We start from the raw sequence: 23,051 nt of genomic DNA, 5'->3' as shown, positions 1-23,051 counted from the left end.
AGCCTCTTTACAAAAGAACCCCAAACACTATTTTTAAAGGCCGCTTTCTTTAGAAGCCAAGAAAGCCATAGGTATTCAAACTTTGGCTATTCCAACTGTATAGAGGCTCATAGAGACGTATAGTCTTTGGGTCTGGTTGTTTTCAGGGATTTTCATTTGCAAGCCTTTTATAATGAAGCTTATTTTAAAATGACCCCAGACATGAGCTGTGCTCCACTGTAGTTCCCACTGACTGGACTACAGAAGTGCTCTCCCCACTTCAGAAGTGAGATGAACATGGCTGTTCGCCCAGGAAGCATACATTTGCATGTCCTCTGCCTACTGCTTCTAAAAGTAAAACATGGGAGAACATTCCGGATGTCTGCCAATAAGGAAATGACTAGAAAACCACCAAGCTACGGGAGACAATGCCTGTCAGGGAAAAGAATGGGACAGTTGTCTATCTATGAAGAAAGACCCCTGGAGAGAACACACACTTGTACAGTGTTATAAACCTTGGGCTGAAAATAGACACACATACAATGCTATGCATTGTGGAGGTTTCTATGTGCACATGTGAACACACCTGCATTTCTTCTCCTGAAGAACACATGGGGCAGAGAGATTCCAAAGGGCTTTATATTACATGCATAATGTGTTAAAAGTGTGGCAAAAGAATTTGTATGTGCTATTTGTATTTATAAAAATACTTTAAAGCATTAGGTCAGTGGCTTAGGATGCATATTCCTGGAGAGAGCAAAGCTGGAGGCCATCCCTACCATGCTCTAGGACTGAAGGTGAGGCAAGGGAACCTCCAGAGCTGTGAAGACTCTGTGTATAGCAGGAGGACCTGAGTTCTGGTCAGCAAAAGTGATGGTGGCTTAGAGTGATGCCTCCCCGATCCACATCTTCTCATCTCCACTACCTACTGCCCACTCCCTATACCCGTTGTCACATCTTTGCCAGATCGACCTGGAGCACCTAACTCAGTCCTAACAGATCGGCATTGGTCCTCTCCACATCTGCACATCAGCTCATCCTAACAGTTCTGAAATAGAGGGGATTTATTTCCAAGGGATAGACTGCTCAATCAGAGAGCACTTTGTCAGAGCCAATCAGATACAGCAATGGGAGGAAAGGGCTTAGAATAAAGAGCAAGAGAGCCCTGCTCACTTCCCAGCAAGAAGCCAGTTTATTAAGTGGTCTTCACTCTGTGATTAGGTCAAGAAAGGATGAGGGCATCTGGCCTGTAGCCATGTAGGGAAAAAAGTCACATGTCCTTTCCTACCTTCAGCTCTGGTTTTTGTTTTATTATTTAATCATTCATTCTGGGGCATGTGTGTGTGTGTGTGTGTGCACGCACACACACACATTTAATCTGGAGTACACGTGGAAGCCAGGAAACTAGAATTGGGGCTTTGAGTGACAGCACACTAGGAGAGACTGACTGTCATTGCTCTTGGTGCCCACCACAGACGGGAAGTCCTTATTGCTGAATATACTACAGACTGTCTTTGCAGGATAAAGAGAAATCAGTCTTGAGTTCACGAGGAAACTCTCCCTGATGCCCAGCTTTTACAGAACGGGAAGGTGCTATATAGGATTCTGGGGGACGGAAGACATTAGCGATCTTAGCCAGTGCTGACTCCTGAACGTGACAATACTGACCAGCAGGCAAGATGTGCCTACTGGGGCACTAGCGGCATGACTGTTTGTGAAGGTGTCCTGATTATTTTTCTGTCACTGTGATAAAACACTCTGATCAAAAGCTGCTTTGAGGAAAGCCTTTATTTCATATTAACTTGCAAGTCACTATCCATCACTGAAGGAAATCAAGGCAGGAACCTGAAGCAGAAACCATGGAGGAACACTGCTTTCTGGCTTGTTCTCTGGGCTTTCTCCCTGGCTAGCTAGTTTTATACATACATACATACATACACACACACACACACACACACACACACACACACACACACACCTGCCTGAGGAAAGGTGCCACCCACAGTGGGCTTCTACATCACTAATTCAGACACATCCACATACCAACCTAACCTAGGCAATTTCTTAATTGAGGCTTTTCCTTTAAAATGACCAAGGCTGTGCCATGTTCACACTTAACGGTAACCGGAACACCAACCACTCCCTTGATTAGATTTAAGATCTGTTCCACAGAAGTATATGCATGCCTAATACTGTAAACAGAGTCGGAAATCATAGTAAAGGAGTTCATATGCTCTACACATAGGCTGTTGTTTTGCCAAAAGAGTCATGTGCTGTGGGATGTCTGTCTGTATGCTGTGATTTTATGTTGCTCCCATTGGTTAATAAATAAAGCTGCACTGGCCTATGGCAGGGCAGGATGGAACCAGGTGGGAAATTGAGGAGAGATAGTGAGGGAAGAAAGGTGGGGTCAGAGGAGACACTGTGAGCTGCAGCCAGGAGAAGCAAGATGTGAGAGAACAGGTAAATGCCACAAAGCCATGTGGCAAAACATAGAGTAATAGAAATGGGTTGAGTTAAGTTGTAAGAGCTAGCTAGCAAGAAGCCTAAGCCATAGGTCACACAGTTTGTAATTAATGTAAGCTTCTGAGTGATTATTTTATAAGTGGTTGTGGGACCACAGTAGGTGGGAGAGATTCAGCTGGAGACATTTCCAACTTCCAGCTACAGTCATGCTAAACTGCCTTCTAAATATTTGTGTTTATATCCACAGATCTGTCAAGCTGCTCTCAACCTTGATCAGAGGTTTTTTTATTGCAGTGGGTCCTGGCCAATGCAGAGACTCATGTGCTGATCACAAGTGACTGGGAGTGTTCATCCGCAGATGGGACATCCACATCAACCTACGTCTCCCCGACCTCCCCAGTTGTGGTATTCTGCTGTAACTGTCTTCACTGCCTATGTCTGAGCTGAGGAGGACTAAGCAATCACTGCACAACTGAACCAGGGCAACAGGAGCTGCCATGAAAAGTGCTTTTGACTTTGAATATTTCCCTCCGAAATTTTCAGAATATTTTGAATTTAAATCGTCAAAACTATTAAAAATGGCTATGAGAGAGATATGTGTACTTCTGTGTGTATTGTTGCACTAGTCACAATAGCTATGAAATGGAACCAGGCTAGATATTCATCAATGAATGAATGCATAAAGAAAATGTGATACATTGAGATAATGGAATTTTATTGTTATAAAAAACAGAAAGAGTAAAAAACAAAACAAAACAAAACAACAAAAAACGCATGGCATTTACAGGAAAACATGTGGACCTGTAGGTCATTGGTTTAAGTAAAATAAACCAGAAAGAGAAATCCCACATTTTCTCTTTTATATGGGTACTAGGTATGAGTGAGTGACAGGTCAAGATTCTAGAAGGGACTATAAAATGGGGATGGGGTTGGGGGGAGGGAAGACCTTAAGGGGAGGAAAGCATGGAAGGAGAAAGTACTGGAGAGCATGCTCCTGGGGAACAGAAGGGGAGGGGCCCACAAGTGAGGACAGGAGGTGAAGGTAGAGTGTTGGGGTCTAGATGGTCTGCAGTTCCTTCTCAGGCACAAACCCTGACCAGATGTGTCCCAGGAACTGCATAGTAGAAGCTGCTGTTTTCAGGGAAGCACAGGAGGAAGAACTCAGAGGAGGGCAAGCTGCTGTTTGATCTTGCTCTCCTGGCAACGCCAGCTCCACTGGCCAACTAAACAATACACGAGCAGCAGTGCGGTAAACAAGAGATCGTTTATTCTTGAAGTGAGGCCAGGGTCTGGTTCTCTGTCCACCATTCTCCTCCTTCCAGGCCCCATGATGCCCACAGCTGTGCTGAGCAGCAGCAGAGAGGTGAGAAGTGGGTGGTACCAACGGTAACAAAGTAGGCATGGAAGTGCCATAATGAAATCTATTACTCTGTGTGTTCGCTTTAAAATAGAAAATAGAAAATCAATAAAAATGTTTTCCTATTATGTATACACGTGTGTAATGTTGGTTTTCTGAACTTTATTGGGAGTTGACAGGGTCACAAACACACATTATTTAATTCAGTGTGTACACTTGGATGGCAGTTCTTACAATGATGAATTAACATGGGAATACTGCTTGCAAAAAAGTCAGTGTTCCTGTGACTCTGTATTTTTTAAAACTAGACTATGTCTGAGAGCAACCAAGCCAAAATGGCAATGGGTGCCACTTGGGTAATGATTTTCTTCACATTGGCTCTAACAAGCTCCATCTATTACAGTCGAGAGTTTATTCTCTGAGGCTCTGCTGACTTCCGAGTCTGCAAATGTTTATACTGAATCCTTTTCTAAAAGTAAAAATAAATAAATAAATAACACCTGCTTTCATGAATACAACTTTAGGAAATTCCACTCCAACTTTCAAATTCACAAAAATGATGATATATCATTTTGTCATATTGGTAAAATGATAGATTGATAACTATTACTATGTATTGACTACTTATAAGGATGGTTCTAGTCTCCACAACTTGTGTGTATCTTTTCAATAATCCTCATAACAACAAGAAACAAATGTAAAACAGGAAAATTAGAGCATTAAAATTGGATTGCAAATTTTGGTTAAGATGAGATCAATTAAGAATGATTCATTTGAAGAAGGTTTAAAAGATGCCCAACAAAACCAGACAAGGCTGCTTTTCAAAAAAGAAAACAATGATTTCACAAATCAACAGGTTTGGGAAGGAACATAACACATCAAACACTGCTCATCTTTAAATAATCAACAACACAAGACAGCGACAAGGCACAGACTGCTGAGACCATAGTACAGGAGCTCAAAGCCCCAGTCTCCCTGGTGCTTCCCCATGCCCCAGGCTTGTCCTGGCCAAGGACAAAAGAGCAGAGAACTGAACCCACTCAGGACTGAAGAAGACTCTCAGCCCACTTCCTTTCAGCTCTCTGACATGCTCCTGTCTCAGGTGCCTTTCAAGGAAGGATGTAGTACATAAGTCACTCTACATTGATCCATCCGAAACAATCCTTCATGGAGGCACATGTCTGTAGTCTTCCCTTCCGCCACTCTTTAATAGTATTTCTCCCAACTCACAGCGAGTAGAGGGAAGGAGAGAGGAAGGGAGGAGGGGAGGAGGGGAGGAGGGAGCAAGGGAGGAGGGGAGGAGGGAGCAAGGGAGGAGGGGAGGAGGGAGCAAGGGAGGAGGGAAGGAGGAATTGGGGAACAGAGGCACACTTCTCACCCATTCCCACTCAGGTGGGTGCTGAGCAAACATCATTTGAAATACTGGTGTCTGATTGGACTTTAATGATTAACAAATACTTTTGTTAAACATAGCCTCCAATTGTTTGCCATTAACAAAATTGAAGGGCTAGTGAATCAGATTGGCAGGCAGTAGAACATTAAAATAATTAACCAAAAATCATGTTTGACAGACATCCTGGGACTGAGAGGCCTGACTCAGAAGGAGTTCAAAGTGTTAGGTGATATTCCCATAACCCTGGTTCATTCACCGGCTTCTAATTTGTATTGGCAACATTCTTTGGTATTTCTACCTTTATACTTCACTGAGAGAACCATTTCCATTAAAACTTATAAAATAAATTCTCCAAATGGGAAAGTATTATTTACATTGTTTTGATGACTCAATCCAGAAAAACCACACTTAGAGCCTTAGGATGAGCTTTTAAACTTTAAACATACATGCACACATATATGCTCAACAGATGGGATTACAGTCTCAGCGGAGCCATGAAAAGTTGATCAACAAACAAGGCTCTGACACAAAATCAGGACATTCTGATATCTCTGGTGGGGACACAGAATGCAAATATGACAGCGAGGAGAAAACGAGGATGTGAAACTCGCTGCCAGAGAACAGTTAGTACAGCCTTTTGAAAAATGCATGACTGGCCAATGAGTCCTACCTATGGGTATGTTTATTTTATATGTCACTGTTTACAATACCAAAATAGCGTGCTTTGCAATCACTTAAAGTGTACAAAGAAAATACCATTTCAATTAAAAAAATACAGAGTCCTTCAAATTCTTAGAGAGAATTTAGCTCTAACCAACCGACCAACTCCCTTTATATTTTCCCTTTCTTTCTGCCCATTCAAGAGATGTTTTGCCAAGACCTGGTACCTCAAAACTCACACCTTACACCAAATCTTCCACCTCTCTTAACTCCTAATGACCACTCTTTCTCTTATAAATTGTATAATTGGTCTGGCCCTCTCTGTCCCTTACGTGGATACAACATTTGACAAGTTTTCCTGTATTCTAACATATTTACTGGAAAGCCCCCATGAGGTGGAATCTGTAACTATCACTGTTGCAAGGTTCAAGCTAGGAACTGCTCAGAGTCAAACATCCTGGGACCTTGTGTCAGAATTCGACACAACACACATTCACCAGGGACACCACTTCCCTGCTAAAGAAACAGTGCTCAGGATAACCCGAGTCTGAATTGGTGTAACCAGAATGAGCTTATGGGCCCTTGAATAACTCCTCTTGCATGCCTGTAGGGAATAATCAGGTTCCATACTTGTGACTTATTTCAATTTTTAAAAGTTCCAATTAACAGGAAAAAAGTCCTTAGCAGGCAATTGCACATTATGATATTCCAAATATGTTTTAATTACCTAGGTCTGCCTAGCCGTAACTTAATGGTTCTTACCCTTATACTAAATATGGAATATAGCTCTGGGGGAAAACAGGAGATTGATTGCAAGCCATTTTAACATTCTCATGAGTCTTTTTATAGAAATAAAAACAACTTCAATGAAGCCCTGGGACCCTAGTTATCAGGGGGTGGACCCAGGGCTGCGGGCCCCCAGACTCAGGCATCCTTAGCAGATGGCTTTGGAACTAAGCAGCCAAGCACAGGAGACTTCATGTGCTTCTGAGGTTTAGGAAGACGCTGATGTTATTCCTAATTGTCCCAGTGCTCTTTCTGTAGATTAAGAAACAGAGTCCCTAAGAACGTAAAGGACAAATCCAAAAGGTTATGCTGCTTTCAGAGGTGACAGAAGACTGGAGTCCCTCACTCTCAGGTTTAACCAAGGCGAAGGTCATCTCGAATCTCTAAAAGTCAAGCGTCATGTAATAAAGCCACCGAGATTTTATGTAACACATTCAGAACTGCTCCAAGAGAAGCAAGCACTCTGGTGGCTGCCTACCCCCCCATCCAAGATATAATTCCCCCTTGAGTCACAGGGGTCTTTCCTCCTGCACTTCTGACAGCCGTTCATTACATTTTCGCCTCAGGCTCCTTGCTTTCTTTTAGCAAGATCCATTACACATACACAGTACTGTTATAATATGTTGGTGAAAACAGGATAAAAATATTGCATTTCAGATATTTCTCCTAAGGCTGAAACATGGCTCATACACACTTACTCACTCATTCACAAGCACCTGCCCAGAAAAACACAGCCTTGAGGCAGTGGGGAGGTAGATGGAAGATATTTAACAGGTTTGGGACCTAAGCCAGTGAAAACATACATGACACACTGGTAACCCATAGCAACCTAATTCTTCAAAATAGCAGTTGATGTCAGAAAACCAGGGCATTAAAAAAGTCTGGTAATTACAACTGTGAAGTAAAAATGAAGCTTTAGTTGGCCATGTCACTTACTTATCCTTGTTACTCCTTTTGTAAATATTCAATAAATATACAATCTTCTACCAAACGACTACATGAGGAAACTTCAAATATCAAGTTAAACTTAATGAAAAGAAAAATTAATTCCAACCCCCAACCAAGTTGTATTGTCAAGAAAATGTCATTTTCCTACAAACTGAATAATCTTTCTGAAGACGGTTCCCAATGGTTCCAAAAGAGTATCATGTTAAATTATGTGGGCTATAAAATGAGTTTCTTACTTAACATGACAAAAAAGCAAAGAATTTCCTCAGACATCACTGAAGTTGCTCTGATCTTGATTTTTGAAAGTTCGTGAACATAAGATTGCCTTTCTGAATGTGACATGTAATAGACAACAACAAGATAAACATTTCGTTTTTCTTAAAATTTAGGGATTTAGTTGTGTGTGTGTGTGGGGGGTGGTTGTGTGTGTGTGTATACACCACACACATGCAGTGCCTGAGGATGCGTGAAGGGAGTGGAATATTCCTTTATACTGTGTAGACATGTTGCTGTGATTGGTTTGATAAAGAAGCTGACTGCCAAATAGCTAGACAGGATAGGGTTAGGTGGGAGAAGAAGACTAAGGACACTGGGAAGGAGAAGAAGGGAGGAGTCAGGGGAGTCAGAAACGAGACACAGAGAAGAAACAAGAGGTGCAAGAAGAAAGAGAGGTGACACCATGTAGCAAAATGTAGATTAATAGAAATGCATTAATTTAAATTATGAGAGCTAGTTAGTAATAAGCTTGAGCTATTGGCTGAGCATTTGTAATTAATATTAAGTCTCTGTGTCAGTTATTTGGGAACTGGGGTAGGAAAGAAAAGTCTGCCTACACAAGAAATCCCTAGAAACTAGAGTTAAGGATGGTTCTGAGCCACCATGTGGATGTTGGTCATGGAGCTAGGGTCCTCTGCAAGAACAGCCTGTCTTCTTAATCACTGAGCCATTTCTCCAGCCCTCAAACATGGTATTTGTGAATAGCTAAGTGATATTAAGAAAGAGCCTTTCAACTGAGCTAATTATTTTCCAAATCTGTGGAGAATGTAAATACAGAAACTACAATTCAATACCAAAGCAGGTGGCTGTACTAAGGCCTCTCAACACAGTTGGTTTCACAATCAATAATGACCAAAATTGGTCTGTGAAATTTGGGGAGTGTTATTTATGTTCTTGACAAAAGTTACTTTAAGGGGAAAAGGAACAAAAAGCAAGTAGAACAGACACTGAGGACTGGGAGGTATTTGATCAGGTCTACAGATTTTAAAAAGGCGATTTCATTGAATTGAATACTTAACACAGACTATCAATTAAGAGATGATCTGTAATATTAACTCACTATCTATTTATCAATGTTGTTAAAAAATAATAAACTTTATTGTAAAATTAGCAGGGATCAATCTAATACAATGGCATGCTCATGAGCACACAATATTAATAATCCCATTACTTCCTGTCTCATAAATTTGGTACTTGTTTGAAATGCCATAAGGAAAATCATTGCTCTGTATGCTTACTTAAAAGCTTAATAAATGGGCTGGAGAGATGGTTCAGCAGTCAAGAGAATGCATTGCTCTTGCAGAGGACCCAAGGCTTATTCGCAGCCTGGAACTCAGGTCCAGGAGATCCAATACCCTCTTTTGGCTTCTGCAAGCACCAGCATGCATGTGCATGTGTGTGTGCACATGGGAGAGTGCACACATGGACACATACAAAATTTAAAATAAAATGTTAAAAAAATAAAATACTGATAAAAATTAAAATTAAGAAGAAATTTGATACCAGTAACAAACAGGCTCCATTCATTAATACTCATCCACTAAACACTGGGCCACTGGAGAGGGCAGAATTAACATATACACAGAAACAGCTCAGGAAGTTAAATCTGAGAAGGAATATTTTTGGTATTTTAAAAACTATAAGCTGCCAGGCGGTGGTGGCGCATGCCTTTAATCCCAGCACTCGTGAGGCAGAGCCAGGCGGATTTCTGTGAATTCGAGGCCAGCCTGGGCTATAGAGTGTATTCTAGGAAAGCCACAAAGCTACACAGAGAAACCTTGTCTCAAAACAACAACAACAACAAAAACAAAAACAAAAAAATCACTATAAGCTAAGAGTCAATCTACAAAAATGTAGACATTGCCTGTAGGCCTTTCTATATAAGAAACTGACTTTTTGACTGTGCATTTTCTTTAGTTATCAGTTTACTCAGGAAGCCAAACTCTAGCACATTTAAGAACATTTGGGTGATTACAAACACCTTAGAACTTCACTACAGTTGAAAAGCCCAAGTATCAATTACTTGAAGACCCCCATTTCCAGCACAAGCCTTCTGAGGGAGTGACTTCATGACAACCTCAAAAAGCCAAGAGCCAGGTGATGAGGCCTCAGGCAGTGATGGAAGAGGAAGTCACATGGGAGTGGGCCACAGAGACCAGGGAGGAAAGGGTCAGCCTGAAGTCTCTCCTGAGCGTGGCTGATCTGTTCTAAGAGGCAAACTCATTGAAAGGAGGACAAATCCAGATGCAGGAGGACAAATCCAGATGCAGGAGGACAAATCCAGATGCAGGAGGGAATACGGTTTAGAGGAAGGCCTTTCGATGATCCAGGTGTCTCATCTCCCACCCAAATGCTTCCATGTTAGAATAAATAAATACAACTGCCCAGGGCCAGAGGGAACGCGAGATGTATATGTCACTTCGCATTTGTATCTGCTGACTTCAGGTTTAATCCAGACAACTGGAATAAAACCCATCCAGAAAAGCAGTCTCAGTTAACTTCACATCGTACTTCCTTACCTGTCATTTCAAAGACATTTCTAAGCCTTCGTGCTTTTAAGCTATAAAAATCTAATATTGGCACAAAAACATGTCATCCCAAGTGTACTCAACCGATTGAGAAATCCAGAGGCAATAGAGTCTGCATTTTTAGAAACTATGTCAATACTGTTTGTGCCCTAGTCGGAGTGCTCTCCATTGCTTAACTAAAGTATTTTAAAAGTACCTCCATGTCCTAGAGGCCAGACTTCCGGAGACTTCAAGAACTGGCAAGCAGGTATACTCTTAGGTTTAGAAATATTTATCTAGCAGCTACAGTGAACAGGTTATGAATGCTGAGGGAAGACAAGCTTCAGTCAAAACCCAGATTCCAAGGCTGGTCAGCTTGGTGGTGAGAGGCACCTGCCCGTTGGCAGCACCTCTAAAATCTATGCACCTGTGTCAGAACAAGGGAGCCAAGGAGAACAATCCAGGAAAGAAACCCTAGGAATAAAAGGACAGAATAAATCAGGGAAGAGAGAGAAGAGGAGCCAGCAAACAGACATGGACCCCACAGAGAGCCAGTGAAACCTAGTCAGTGAGAACCGCCACTCTGGAAGCCAGAAGCCAGTGGGACCTCAGAGGCCCTGCCTTCGGCTGCAGGGCTGCCAGTCAGGCCGGACAGGGCTGCATCCAGGAGTGGGAAGACAGGAAAGAGAGAGGAGAGATGACAGCCACTTAGTTCTGATGAGCAGAGTTTCTTGGCAGAAGGAAGCAGGCAGGTCAGAGTCGATTAATTTCCAAATCAGCTGCTGGTCTATGACAGCAGGCGAGCTGCAGTCCCCAGCAGCGGAAGAGGGGTACCTACTTACACAGGCCGCCCTGACGCAGGACTCCAGGGGCCCCGGAGAAGCCAGGGAGAGCTCGGGAGGTGCAGGGACACAGATGGGCAGGACTAAATCAAAGCAAAAGTAACTAAGGAAATATATCTGAATGAGGTTAGAATTTCAGAGATGTTGCAGTAACTATTCTGAAACATCGTCTATGGAAAAACAAAGGTAAATCGGACCTAGGTCTGTGCCAGGCTGCACTCAGGGCGAAGTCTCCCCGTGGGAGGAAAAGAGGGAACAAGGAGAAACAGAAAGGATGAATATGATTAAAGTGGAGCATATGAAGTATAGAAATGTTCTAATGGAGCCATTTACTTTATACAACTTAGTACATGCTACTAAAATATCTTTTCATAGAGAAAGCAACGCTGAGAACTGGAGGCGGGGTCTCCCACATGCAGGGACCTAGGGGACCACCCCATTTCCGGGCCACATCCCTCGCCTTCTTCTTTACTTTCAGACAAGGTTTCACTCAATTGCCCTGGCCTTTGTTCAAACCTGCAATCCTCCTGACTCAGCCTCTCTTTAAGTAAAACTAAAACTAGATGAATATTTTCATGTATGATGTTATTTCCTACTTATAATATGAAATAGCTGGTAATAGTTGAAAATGTGATGGTAGAGCATTCGGGGTGAGTTATTAAAAAAGGCCCAAAGGAATGCCCCATCTCCATGGTTCTGACTTACTGGAGGTTCTGCGAAAATTGAAAAAGGGCTATTTTATAACTTCAGGCTTTTCCTGTTGGTAGAAAAGCCATTCTATGCAACACAGAAGTCATACTTAGGCACAACGATCATGTCCACTGTTAGTTTTCATAGCCCTAGAGGATGTCCTGGTTTAACCCAGGAATCATGGATTACTTAGAAAACACACTGTTATCACCAAGAGGTTCTAGAAGGAAAAAAAAAATGTCTAATATCATAGGAAAAGGTAAAAGTAATAAAATATTAAATTATATAATTAAATAAAAGCAAAATTAAGTTTAGATAGTGAAATCAAGAAGTTGAGCATTGGGTATGTAAGAAATTCTATGACTGTGATGCCTTTTTGTCCTCTTGTACCACTCCCACGTGTATACACACACACACACATACACATAGAAGCACACACATACACACACACAATAAAAAAAAGAAGTTGAGCATTGGGTGTGTAAGAAATTCTGTGACTGTAATGTCTTTTCCCTATAAAAGATAATAAATAATCCATGCTTATTAGCAGTTTACCATTAGTTGGTGGTATTCCTTATTTTCTATATGTATGAAAAGTCAAGGCAGGAATACTTTCCCTACCCTAATTTTTTTCAACTTAGGTAACAGTAAGTCTTCAAGTGTCATATCTATAAGGACCTTTTCTAAGATAGTTGTTGATCTGGTAAGTAACCTGGAAAAAGGAATTAAATGTGTGATTGGAAAGTGCTCCACTCTAAAAGTGCTGAATTTAGAATAAACCAACATAACTGGCCAAGTGTAAGGCTCTGGAAGAAACAAACAAGCCATATTCCAAGAAAGAATGGGTCAAGGGCCTAGTACTCGGGAGCTTAGTAACTCCTAAAATGATTAAATAAAATGATTAAAGCTTATTCCACATCATTTTCATTAGCAAAGAAACTGCATGAAATTAGCTAAAGAAATGTAACAGACAGAAATGTGAACCAAAAGAACTGCCTTCTACATTAAAGAGGCAGGTGTGTGTGTGTGTGTGTGTGTGTGTGTGTGTGTGTGTGTGTGTGCATGTGTGTAAGCTCATAGTAACTATGCTATTATTCTATTTTACAAAACCACACCTAAATACTGCATTGCTTTCAGGTCTTAAAAATAAAGCTATGGGTTGATAATCTCATAACTGAGACAATTGCTAATGGGGAAGGGGTTGATACAGACGGATAAATGCTTTATCATTCCCATTATCTAAAGGTAACTATGACATGAGAAGTCATACTGTGGACATAAAGTCAATTTAAAAAGATTAAGTTGTCTCTAAAGCAACTTCTAACTCAGTGAAAAGATGGAAGAAAAGTTAAGAATCCACCAACAGGCTGGAGAGATGGCTCAGAGGTTAAGGGCATTGGCTACTCTTTCAGAGGACCTGAGTTCAATTCCCAGCAACCACATGACAGCTCACAGCCATCTATAGTGAGATCTGGTACCCTCTTCTAGCCCACATGGACAAATGCAGGCAGAATATTGTATACATAATAAATACACAAATCTTAAAAAAAAAAAAAAAAAAAAAAGAATCCACCACCAAGTCTCTGTGATTGACAGCTATGCTGTTTGCTTACCCTGTATGTTGTATAGTCGGACTTTATGAGTCACGTGTTCCAAGAAGCAGGTCACTTCTGAATAGAGCCTTCCACGTGTCATTCTGACAAAGGGTGGCCGTTGAGAAACATATGGCTGAAGAGGAAAGGACACGTTTAGCAAAAACACTTTCGTTTCTAAACTTTCCCAAAATGTTTTGACAAATCCACACAATTCAGTATCCATAACTTGACATGAAAAATCTTACAACTTTTCAGAATACACAGGATATAAACAATGGATATAAGGTAAGATTTTTTCTTACCTTTTCAAAAAATTATAAAGCCTGGATTTGTAAATGTTTACAATTTGATTGACCAGAGAGAGAGAGAGAGAGAGAGAGAGAGAGACACAGAGAGAGAGAGAGAGAGGCAGAGAGAGAGAGAGAGAGAGAGAGAGAGAGAGAGGCAGAGAGAGAGAGAGACAGAGACAGATACAGAGAGAGAGAAAAATTAAATCAAGACAAAAAAGACTCTGAACCAGTAACTATCCAATGAAAAAACTATGAAGTGAGGCACATTCAAATAGCTTAGAAGTAAGATTCTCTGCCTCTTCTGGAATAGGTCCTAAAAGCTATTACTTACCTATAAATTTTCACTGGCTTGAACATAAACCAAGAAACAATCTACCTTAGGGTGGCCTATAGACCCCTAAAAATCTAATATGTTAGTGGGCAGCTTCTCTAAATTGTAGAAGAAAAGATGACCTTCTCAGAAGATCAGTCAGTGGGCCACGAAGCATTAAGGAGAGTAACTCCTCTTGAGTAGGGAAACATGAAGGCAATGGAAACAGAGGCAATGGAAAAAGCATTGGTAGGGCTAATTCTTGGAGCTTGGGAAAGGGACCAAAACATGGTGGAAATGAACTTTCTGCTTCCGACACTGACCCAAAATGTCTCTGCTCAGCTTCTCAGGAAATAGTCAGAACTGTATGCAAAGAGGCTACAGAGAAAGCTACAAGGTCACTGTCAGGAGGAAGTGGGACAAAGTAGATAGGCAGCATTAGGAGATTCTGAAACACAAGAGCCAGCGTTAGGATGATACTTCCAAAGAGCCTGCCTCAGACTGAGTTAAGAATGAAAACCAAACTATGTAAAGGCAGGAAAACAAAGCTGAAAATAGGGGTGTATGAATAATGCCCCAAATCAAAGATCAAAGACATGTCTAAATGTTGCCAGTGATTTTCATGGGGCTGCAGATTACCATTATTTCACAGTTTTTCTCACGTTAGCTACATTTTCAAAATGTGCCAGACTCTGTATGTATTGCTTTTATACTCAAAAGTAGAAAAAAAAAAAAACCCTGTTTATTAAATTCCAAAAGGAAAGAGAGAAGTTATCCAGTGAACCATTTTCCCCACAGAGCTAGGCGCTTTGTGTCTCTACACACACAGTGTGACACAGCTAAGCTTTTCCTCAAATCACCTCCCTCAGGGCCAGGTCTAGATTTGCTTCCCTCATGGAGAACACTCATTCTTTGTGTCTTTCTAACTGAATTCCAGCTCTGACACATCTAACGTTCAAGTACAAACTACCAACCTTTAATAAGGATAAATATAATTCCACAGCAAAGAGCCAATGATAAACTAGTGAGACATGCTAGTCTTTGTCCTTAGCTCGCTCCCTCCCTCCCTCCCTCCCTCCCTCCCTCCCTTTTTCTTTTTTTTTTTTTTCTTCTTTTTTGAGACAGGGTTTCTCTGTGTATTTCTCGCTGTCCTGGAACTCTTTCTGTAGACCAGGCTGGCCTCCAGCTCATAGAGATCCACCTGCCTCTGCCTTCTGGGTGCTGGGATTAAGGGCGTGCCACCACCCAGCAGCAAGCACTGTTCCAATAAACATGCAAACGACCCATCCCTGTAGTGACACTCACCTGGCCCTGCCCATCAGGCAAGAAGAGATAGGCACCACTTTTGTCTCTCTTGTTTGTGGTTCCATACCACAGGAATTGCACCTGTATTTCATGGTGTCTACCGTCCTCCTTCGTTCTCACTTTCTAAGGATTAGCAAACAAAAACAGCAGTTCGTTACCAAAATGCCATCAGATTGAGTTACGAATGAAAATCAAAATTCTAGAAAAGCAGTAAGACAAAACGGAAAACGGGGACTGTGAATCTGGTCAAAATAAAAGACACTACAATCTACCAGGACAGGTTAAAAATGCTCAGGTAGCTTAGCGAGATGGCTCAATGATTAAGATCAGTCACTCTTGCGTTGGACCTGGGTTTGGTTCCCAGCACTCACATGGCAGCTCACAGCTGTCTGCTACTCCAGTTCTTGGGTGTCAGATGCCCACCCGAATGCCTCAGGCACCAGGTACCCAGGTACACACACACATATAAGGAGACAAATATACACATAAAATTTTTTAAATGCTCATGTATCATGGAAGGCTAAATAAAGCAGAAGGATTATATAAGATTAGGGTTAGCCTGGGCTTAATAATGAGTTCTAGGCAAGCCTGAGCTTCACAGTCTCACCCTGTCCCAGAAAAAAAAAAAAGAGAGTGGAGTGGGACTAAAAATTGCTAAAGTAAGCCTCTAACATTTGAGATATTTGGCTGAACAGCAAAATTTTATAGTTAGCCTCGGATTTTAAACCCTTCAAATCAAACAAAAAGTTGCAATATACTTCAGCAAGGAACAAGGAGCTTAAACTCAAGCGTCACACACTTTCTACAGAAGGAGACCTGTTTAACTGTCAATATACATGAACCAGCTTAAAACATAATGAAAGTGAACTAAGAATGAGAATTAGTTTAAGGAAAACTCACTTGGCGTTTTATTCAAGAAAGATACTCTGTTTAAACTCCTTTCCAAAGTTTCCAGAAGCACTTTGAACTATCACCACTCACCTAATGGATCAGCGACACCACTGTACACCACAGTATGAGCAGCATGCCCACAGAAGGTAGGCAGCAGCTAACCAATCCTGTCCCCTGGAGTGTGTGCTGCAGCCCTGGGTTAGAGGACTTCCCCATCTGCATAGTCATGGACACACGTAGTAAACACAATAAGCTCTCTATAGTTGTCACAACTATTGAGAACATACCTCCATAAGCCCAGATCGGTCAAACCAGACTGCAAGGAAGGGGTTCTCTATAGTTATGGCATCCTTCGCATATACCATGTTCTTCACGTGGAATATTCCATTTTCTGCTAGTACATCATTATACACGACATAATCAGCCATGTGTGAACTTGGACTCTGTGATCCTAAGATCTTATATACTTTCATTCCCAGCGGTGCTATATGAGCCAGAAAAGAAACCTTTAAAGACAGGAGAGGGGTTATTATAGAGAAAAGTTATCTATCACAGGGAAAACATTTATATTTGTGGTAAAATATGACATACTATTATTGTATAAATGCTTTAGAAGCTTGGTCAGATTGCCCACACCGCAGTTCATCCAGGAATTCTGTCACCTCAGGTTGGAAGGCTTACCAAAGGCATTAGTGTTTTCATCCCTCCTATGAAATTATATGATCATCCTTCAAATGTGCCATAGTGTTCTGAACAGATACCTGGAGACAGAAATTCTCCAGGAAGGTAAGGACTTAATGCAACCAATGTTTTCCTCCTAAGTATCAGAACTCCTTTTGTAATGCTGGATTTCAGTACATTAAAAAGATAAGTGTAGTTATATAAATATGGCATAAACAGTTCAGTCAGCACTAGACACCACAAGCTGTCCTGGAGCTAGTGGACACTGAGCAAGGCCTGGAGGAGGAACTGTGTGAGCTGGTCTGTCTTTGAAGAGCTGTTTCACTTTCGAGGTAGGCTGTCATTTCTGGCCTAGTGTGGACTCTACTTCCCATTTTATTTACAGGACAACAATTATCTGAGCTGCACCAGCAATGGTGTTTGAAAAGCAGAAGTAACTCCCTCTTACATTGCTAGTTTATCATCATGTCTCTGCAAGGCCTTAAATCATCTCCAGACTCCAAATACTCAACGTTTCTAGTGATATGGGGTTCATTTAAAAACTGCTTATCTAAGGCACATGTGCACGCGTGCGCGCGCACACACACACAATACAGAGATACCCACATATACACATACAGACAGACACACACACACACATAAATTTATACACACACAGAAACAACACACAGAGGCATACAACACACCACACACAGAGATATATATTCACACACAGTCTCTGTTGATTGAATTTCATAATTAAATCTCCAAAAAGATATTTTAATAACCTTAGTTTTAGTCTCTCTCCCGGGACATATTAAGTCACCACTGCTATGAAAAATGACGACTAACCAACATTACTATTTAAAAATTGTGCCATTTATCTCAAGTCCATGTGTATAATTATCATTGAGGAACACACAAAAAGTCCAAAATTTATTATTTATTACTTTAGAATCTGGTTAAAATATGCTTACTTAAAAAGATATGCACGCCCCACTAGTAAAATGTTACCCGCTAACAATACTACTACTTTCCTTTAGTATCCTTTAATCACCCAGTTCCATTCTCTGGTGTTAGATGATCATTCCAATGACAGCTCCATGGGCATGCTGTGGGTTATTATGCCGGTACAAGCTGCGGACCCTGACCACGCTCTCTCCTTTTGTCCTTTTAGTTCTCTGGCCACCGCATACCTCATAGGCTGTTTGTGAAATTGTTCTCGCGTCATTCCAGACAGCACTGACTTGAACCTCCACAGGCTTTCCGGAATCAGCCAGCACTTGCACCGTAGCGGAGTTCACACAGATGGACACCACTGCGTCCCGCTCTTGTTCAAAAGGGTTGTAGACCACGAGGTACCTGCAAAGACAGCTGTGTCAACACTGTGATCTCAAAATACTTTGCTTTAGAAAGAACAGGGAGGTCTGGCCTGGTGGCAGACGCCGTTAATCCCAGCACTTAGGAAGCAGGTGGATTTGAGTTTGGGGCCAGCCTGGTTCCCGGGACAGCCAGGGCTACACAGAGAAACCCTGTCTCAAAAGCCAATCAACCAAACAACAACAAAAGAAAACACAGAGGGATGAATGAGAAGGATCACCCTGAGAGACTTCACCAAGAGTGGCATTTCCTCACATCAAATACCACACAGTACATGAGGCAAAACAGTCTACTGATGCGCCACATTAATGTGCACATTAAACATTTTCCATATCCTCCAAATGACATTTAAGTATCATTTTAGTTATCTAAAAGAATCAGTATTCTAATATTCTGGTCTCTGGCTCATTGTATTGACTAAAAATGAAAATGAAAAAAAAAAAAAAACCATAACGTGTCTTTGCAATTTAGGCATAATTAACTTCAAATAAAACCCTGACACTCATTTCAGATCAGTGAAACAGAGTAGCTTGCATGATTATACATGCAAATCTCATAATGCACAAACATATTTTATAGAGAGGTCCCTCATTGCAATGCTCAAGGAACTTTGTTCTGGGACAAAAACAAGTTGACTTAAAGTAAATCTACTTGTAAGAAGGCCCGAAGTTTCATGATAAATACAATTGAGAGAAAAAGATTTGGTGGAGACTCAAAATCAAAACTGAGAGTAATTTCCATTGGTCGCTGTGATAACATGCAATTCTTAGCATGAACAAAACATGAACTGCCATTTTGGAGGAATCTTTAATATGCTGCACAGGCTCACTGTGGCACGCCATGTTTAATTCTGCAGGGTGGTTTCAGACATAACTATTTGTACAAGCTATCTAACGTCCTTCCTCCTCTTTCCCGTGGCTCTCTGGGTTCTCCGACGTTGAAATCATTCTCCACTGGAGCACTCACATCTTTGTTTCCCTCATCCTAACTCCCTCTAATGCTGCTTTGCATGATGCGCACCACCACATGACAGACCTCAGGAGATCTGCATGGCTTGTGATCTTACATTACAGCTCATTTACATCATAGTATCTCCAAATAAACCAGCATTTCAAAAAGGACAAAGGTTGATGTTGTTCACTGGTTCACTAGTGAATGTTTTTATGATCTAAAATATTTTTACTTTCCTAAAAAATGTGTTAATTGCAGGAACGGCAACAGAACCATTGGACAATAATGACCTCCCCTTTAACAGGTAACATCTATAGTTGCCACCTCCCATTAACACATAACATCTAGTGTAGTCGCCATCTCCCCCATTAACACATAATACCTAGAGTAATCACCACCTCCCATTAACACAGAAAATATGGAGTAGTCACCACCTCCAATTAACACATAATACCCAGAGTAGTCAGCACCTCCCCCATTAAGACATAATACCTATGGTAGTCTCAAGGTAGCGTCTATTTGTTCAACTACATCATATACATGTTTCCTACACATCTTCATTTCCATACACATCACAAGCCATTCATTAATAAGAAATAAAGTACCTAACAGAGCAAAACAAAGAACATAGAAAGAAAAAAAAATGAAACAAAGATGACAAAGAACAAAATTTATAAACCATTTCACTTATATATTGCTTAACAGGAGATGTATTTGTGCCTTAAATATTACTCTGGGATATTGCAGGTGACATAATCACAAGAATGCTTCTAGTCCTGCCTGTAGGCTGATGAGTTTATGCACCAGTACAGGGGGACCTAACTTGCAGCCCTGTCTCCACTGATTCACTGGTAGTCCATACACATGGACAAGAGCAGATGAAAGAAGCCTCCAGTCACAAACCTATTTACAAAGAGCACTAAACATCCTACCACTCATTAGAGCTCCACCTTAGCCCAAGGTGCAGTTTCCAAGGAAAGTCAGTGTGAGCCTGGAGAGGGGTCAGTGTGGAAGCTGGAGAGGGGTCAGTGTGGAGGCTGGAGAAGGGTCAGTGTGAGCATGGAGAGGGGTCAGTGTGGAGGATGGGGAGGGGCATCTGACAGATTTATCAGACAAATCTGACAACCAATTCGAACCCTATTAATCCTTATTGTCACAGATTTTGCTCTTGCTTGGCTGTCCTCTGATCCCAAACATACTCAGATAATCACAGTGCCAGGATTTTCTGTCACCAAAGGGACTATGTGAGACTCTAAAAATGCACTGAGGGAGAATAGCTGAGGTCACACATTCCAGAGCATCCTAAATGAAAACTTATGACTAAAATCCAATTTCAGTGGCTTCCGAAGCTAGAATGTGAAAGACTGAACAGGCTTGGTGCAGCCCCAGTAACGGGAAGTACACTGAGCTTGGAAACCTGCTGGTCAGGACTCTGGACAGAGCCATCATGGAGGCTGTGATACAGAAGCTGAAGCCATAGATTAATATACACCCAGAACACTAATTCCTTCCCACAGAAAATCTGAAAAAATGAATCATACTTAATTATAGTTTTAAGCATATATTTGGTTTTGTACCTCATAAAATCACATTATAAAGTAAGCTGTGAACTAGGTTTTGTTTTGTTTCATTTAAGTAGATAATTAGTATTTGACCATAATGATGTTTCTACTGTATTGAATGATTATGTAATTATTGTGCCAAGAATCTATTAAAAAAACTAAATATGTAGAATATTAATGAGTAAAACGCAGGGGTAAGAAAATAATTTCTAACATAATTAGAGATTCCCAGCATGCTGTCCAAGGACATGACAATTCAAATTTGTCTGGCATACACCCTAACTCCTAGTTTACATTTTAAGTAGAATACAGAGAAAGCATAATCATGAATTACATTTTCTTATAAATAAGTAGACCCTCCAAATTAACTAAAGTCCCTGGCTAGTACCACATCTGGCGGTCAAGTAACTACCCAAGAGGTAATGCCAGACTCTTAGCAGGGGTTCTTTTCTTTACAAAAAAAAAAAAAAATTCTCTGGGAATCTTGTACGATTCTACCTACTACTGAAGACACCACATACCTGAGAACACAGATAAATCAAACTAGTACTGACATCACGTTCCTTCCCTCATGGGCAGCTCTCATAGTATGGGAAAGTGCTGTACAGGCTGCCAGAGGGGAAAGGAACCACCAGGCTCACAACAATGAATGACCTGGCAAGGCAAGCCATGGCCGCAACAGTGGCACAAACACCACAGGAGTAGAGTAAGCATGATTCCTCCAAGCCCTTGAGTATGACCGACAAGTATCAACATCCTATCATCGCTTACCTACTTATCTCCACAGTAACAAGAGTATTACTGATATTCTGGAAATGGGGAGGGTTTATTTCTCTTTTACATAATTACTAACTGAATAGGGAACTTGCTTTATTAATAACCACTTTCCTCCAATTCTGTTCACATTTGCATTAGCTCCTTGGACATATCTGTCACCATGTCATTTCTGTCCCCACCCACCCACCCCCCGTTCTCACTGTGACACCAGGGTTTCACAACTTGGTGTTATGGGCAATTATTTCAATTCTTTAGAAGAACAGCTCATCTCATGAAGAAAAAGCACTCATTTGTTACCTGTCAATCAAATTACAAAACAGGAGAATAATGGATTTTGGCAAGGGGAAACATAACGAAAGGCCACTCGAATGCTCCTGTCAATCTGAAGACTAATAGAGGAACAGAATCCTATGGCTGCAAAGCGCCTGTCCTTTGAAAACCCACTGAGAAGGAGGATATTCAGAGTTCCTTCACCCTTGGGCAGAGATAATTGGCATCCTGTTAGGAAGGACAAGAGCAGTCATCACTGAACCCTCTCTATGGCACAGGCCGAAGCAGGGCCCAGAAAGCCCTGTGTGGAGTACTTCTTACATCTGGGACAGTCCTCAGGACTGCGTGGAGCCCTGGAAGGCTCAGCATCTTGTCGTTCTCACAAAAGAGGGTCTGCCAGGTCCTGGCCCCAGGTGTGTCACCAAGACCTACCCAGCTAAAGGCACCATGTCCTCTGAGCCATTTTCTTAAGCACACTGCTTGCAGCAAGTACACGTGGGCCATTCTGGCAGCTGGGCTTTTCCGTGGAGAGTCCCATACTACCGAGCATATGTGAATACCTTTCTATTTAGCTAGCTGCCCTAAGCATGCTCACAGAGACTCTCTGCTCAGGAAACTTAGGATGAACAAAAAGTGCTACAATTAAAATATATTACACCTGTAAAAGAAAACACATAACAAAAATGGTAGAACAAAAAACATCCTTTCAGTATATATTAAGGGGTTCATCTTATGACCTCACTGCATTCAGTAAGCCAAAACAGTATTTGAGGAAACATTTAGAAACATTACATATTTTTATGACTGTGTAAGGAAGATCAAAATAAAAAGTATTTTTCAAATCCTCTGTATGTGCAACTTAAAAACATTTTAGCAAATGCAAGAAAGGTATATGAAAAATAATTATAACTTGTTATGTGTACCATGGTGCCTGGTGTGGAGAAATGTTCAGTAGATACAGCTGATAAATGAATAATACAGAAAATTTTAACTTGTAGAATTTATCATTTATAAATAATTCCTAGTAGTGTGGGGCCCTATAATTTTATCAGTGCATTTCATTTTGATTACTTTTGTTCCTCAAAATATACAAAGGTAGATAATCAAGTCCTTTGTAAGACAGAGGAAACCACAGACACACCCAAGGTCACAGAGA

At 41.2% G+C, this 23,051-nt stretch overlaps 1 protein-coding gene across 1 annotated transcript in view; it reads right to left on the bottom strand.

Moving 5' to 3' along the window:
• Man2a1 (mannosidase alpha class 2A member 1) overlaps window positions 1-23,051 on the bottom strand; it is a 160,520-nt gene that overhangs the window by 27,701 nt on the left and 109,768 nt on the right. The window contains exons 10-13 of the mRNA XM_036173695.1: window positions 18,152-18,317; window positions 16,583-16,801; window positions 15,405-15,527; window positions 13,518-13,632 (exon numbers count right to left, since the gene is read on the bottom strand). Coding sequence (XP_036029588.1) covers window positions 13,518-13,632; window positions 15,405-15,527; window positions 16,583-16,801; window positions 18,152-18,317 — 623 coding nt within the window. The remainder of the gene's footprint in view (window positions 1-13,517; window positions 13,633-15,404; window positions 15,528-16,582; window positions 16,802-18,151; window positions 18,318-23,051) is intronic.

Source organism: Onychomys torridus, chromosome 23, assembly GCF_903995425.1.
Source record: "Onychomys torridus chromosome 23, mOncTor1.1, whole genome shotgun sequence".
In the NCBI taxonomy this organism is placed as follows: Eukaryota; Metazoa; Chordata; class Mammalia; order Rodentia; family Cricetidae; genus Onychomys; species Onychomys torridus.
The sequence above is the reverse complement of the archived record's forward strand: the minus strand, read 5'-3'. Positions and strand labels throughout refer to the sequence as shown.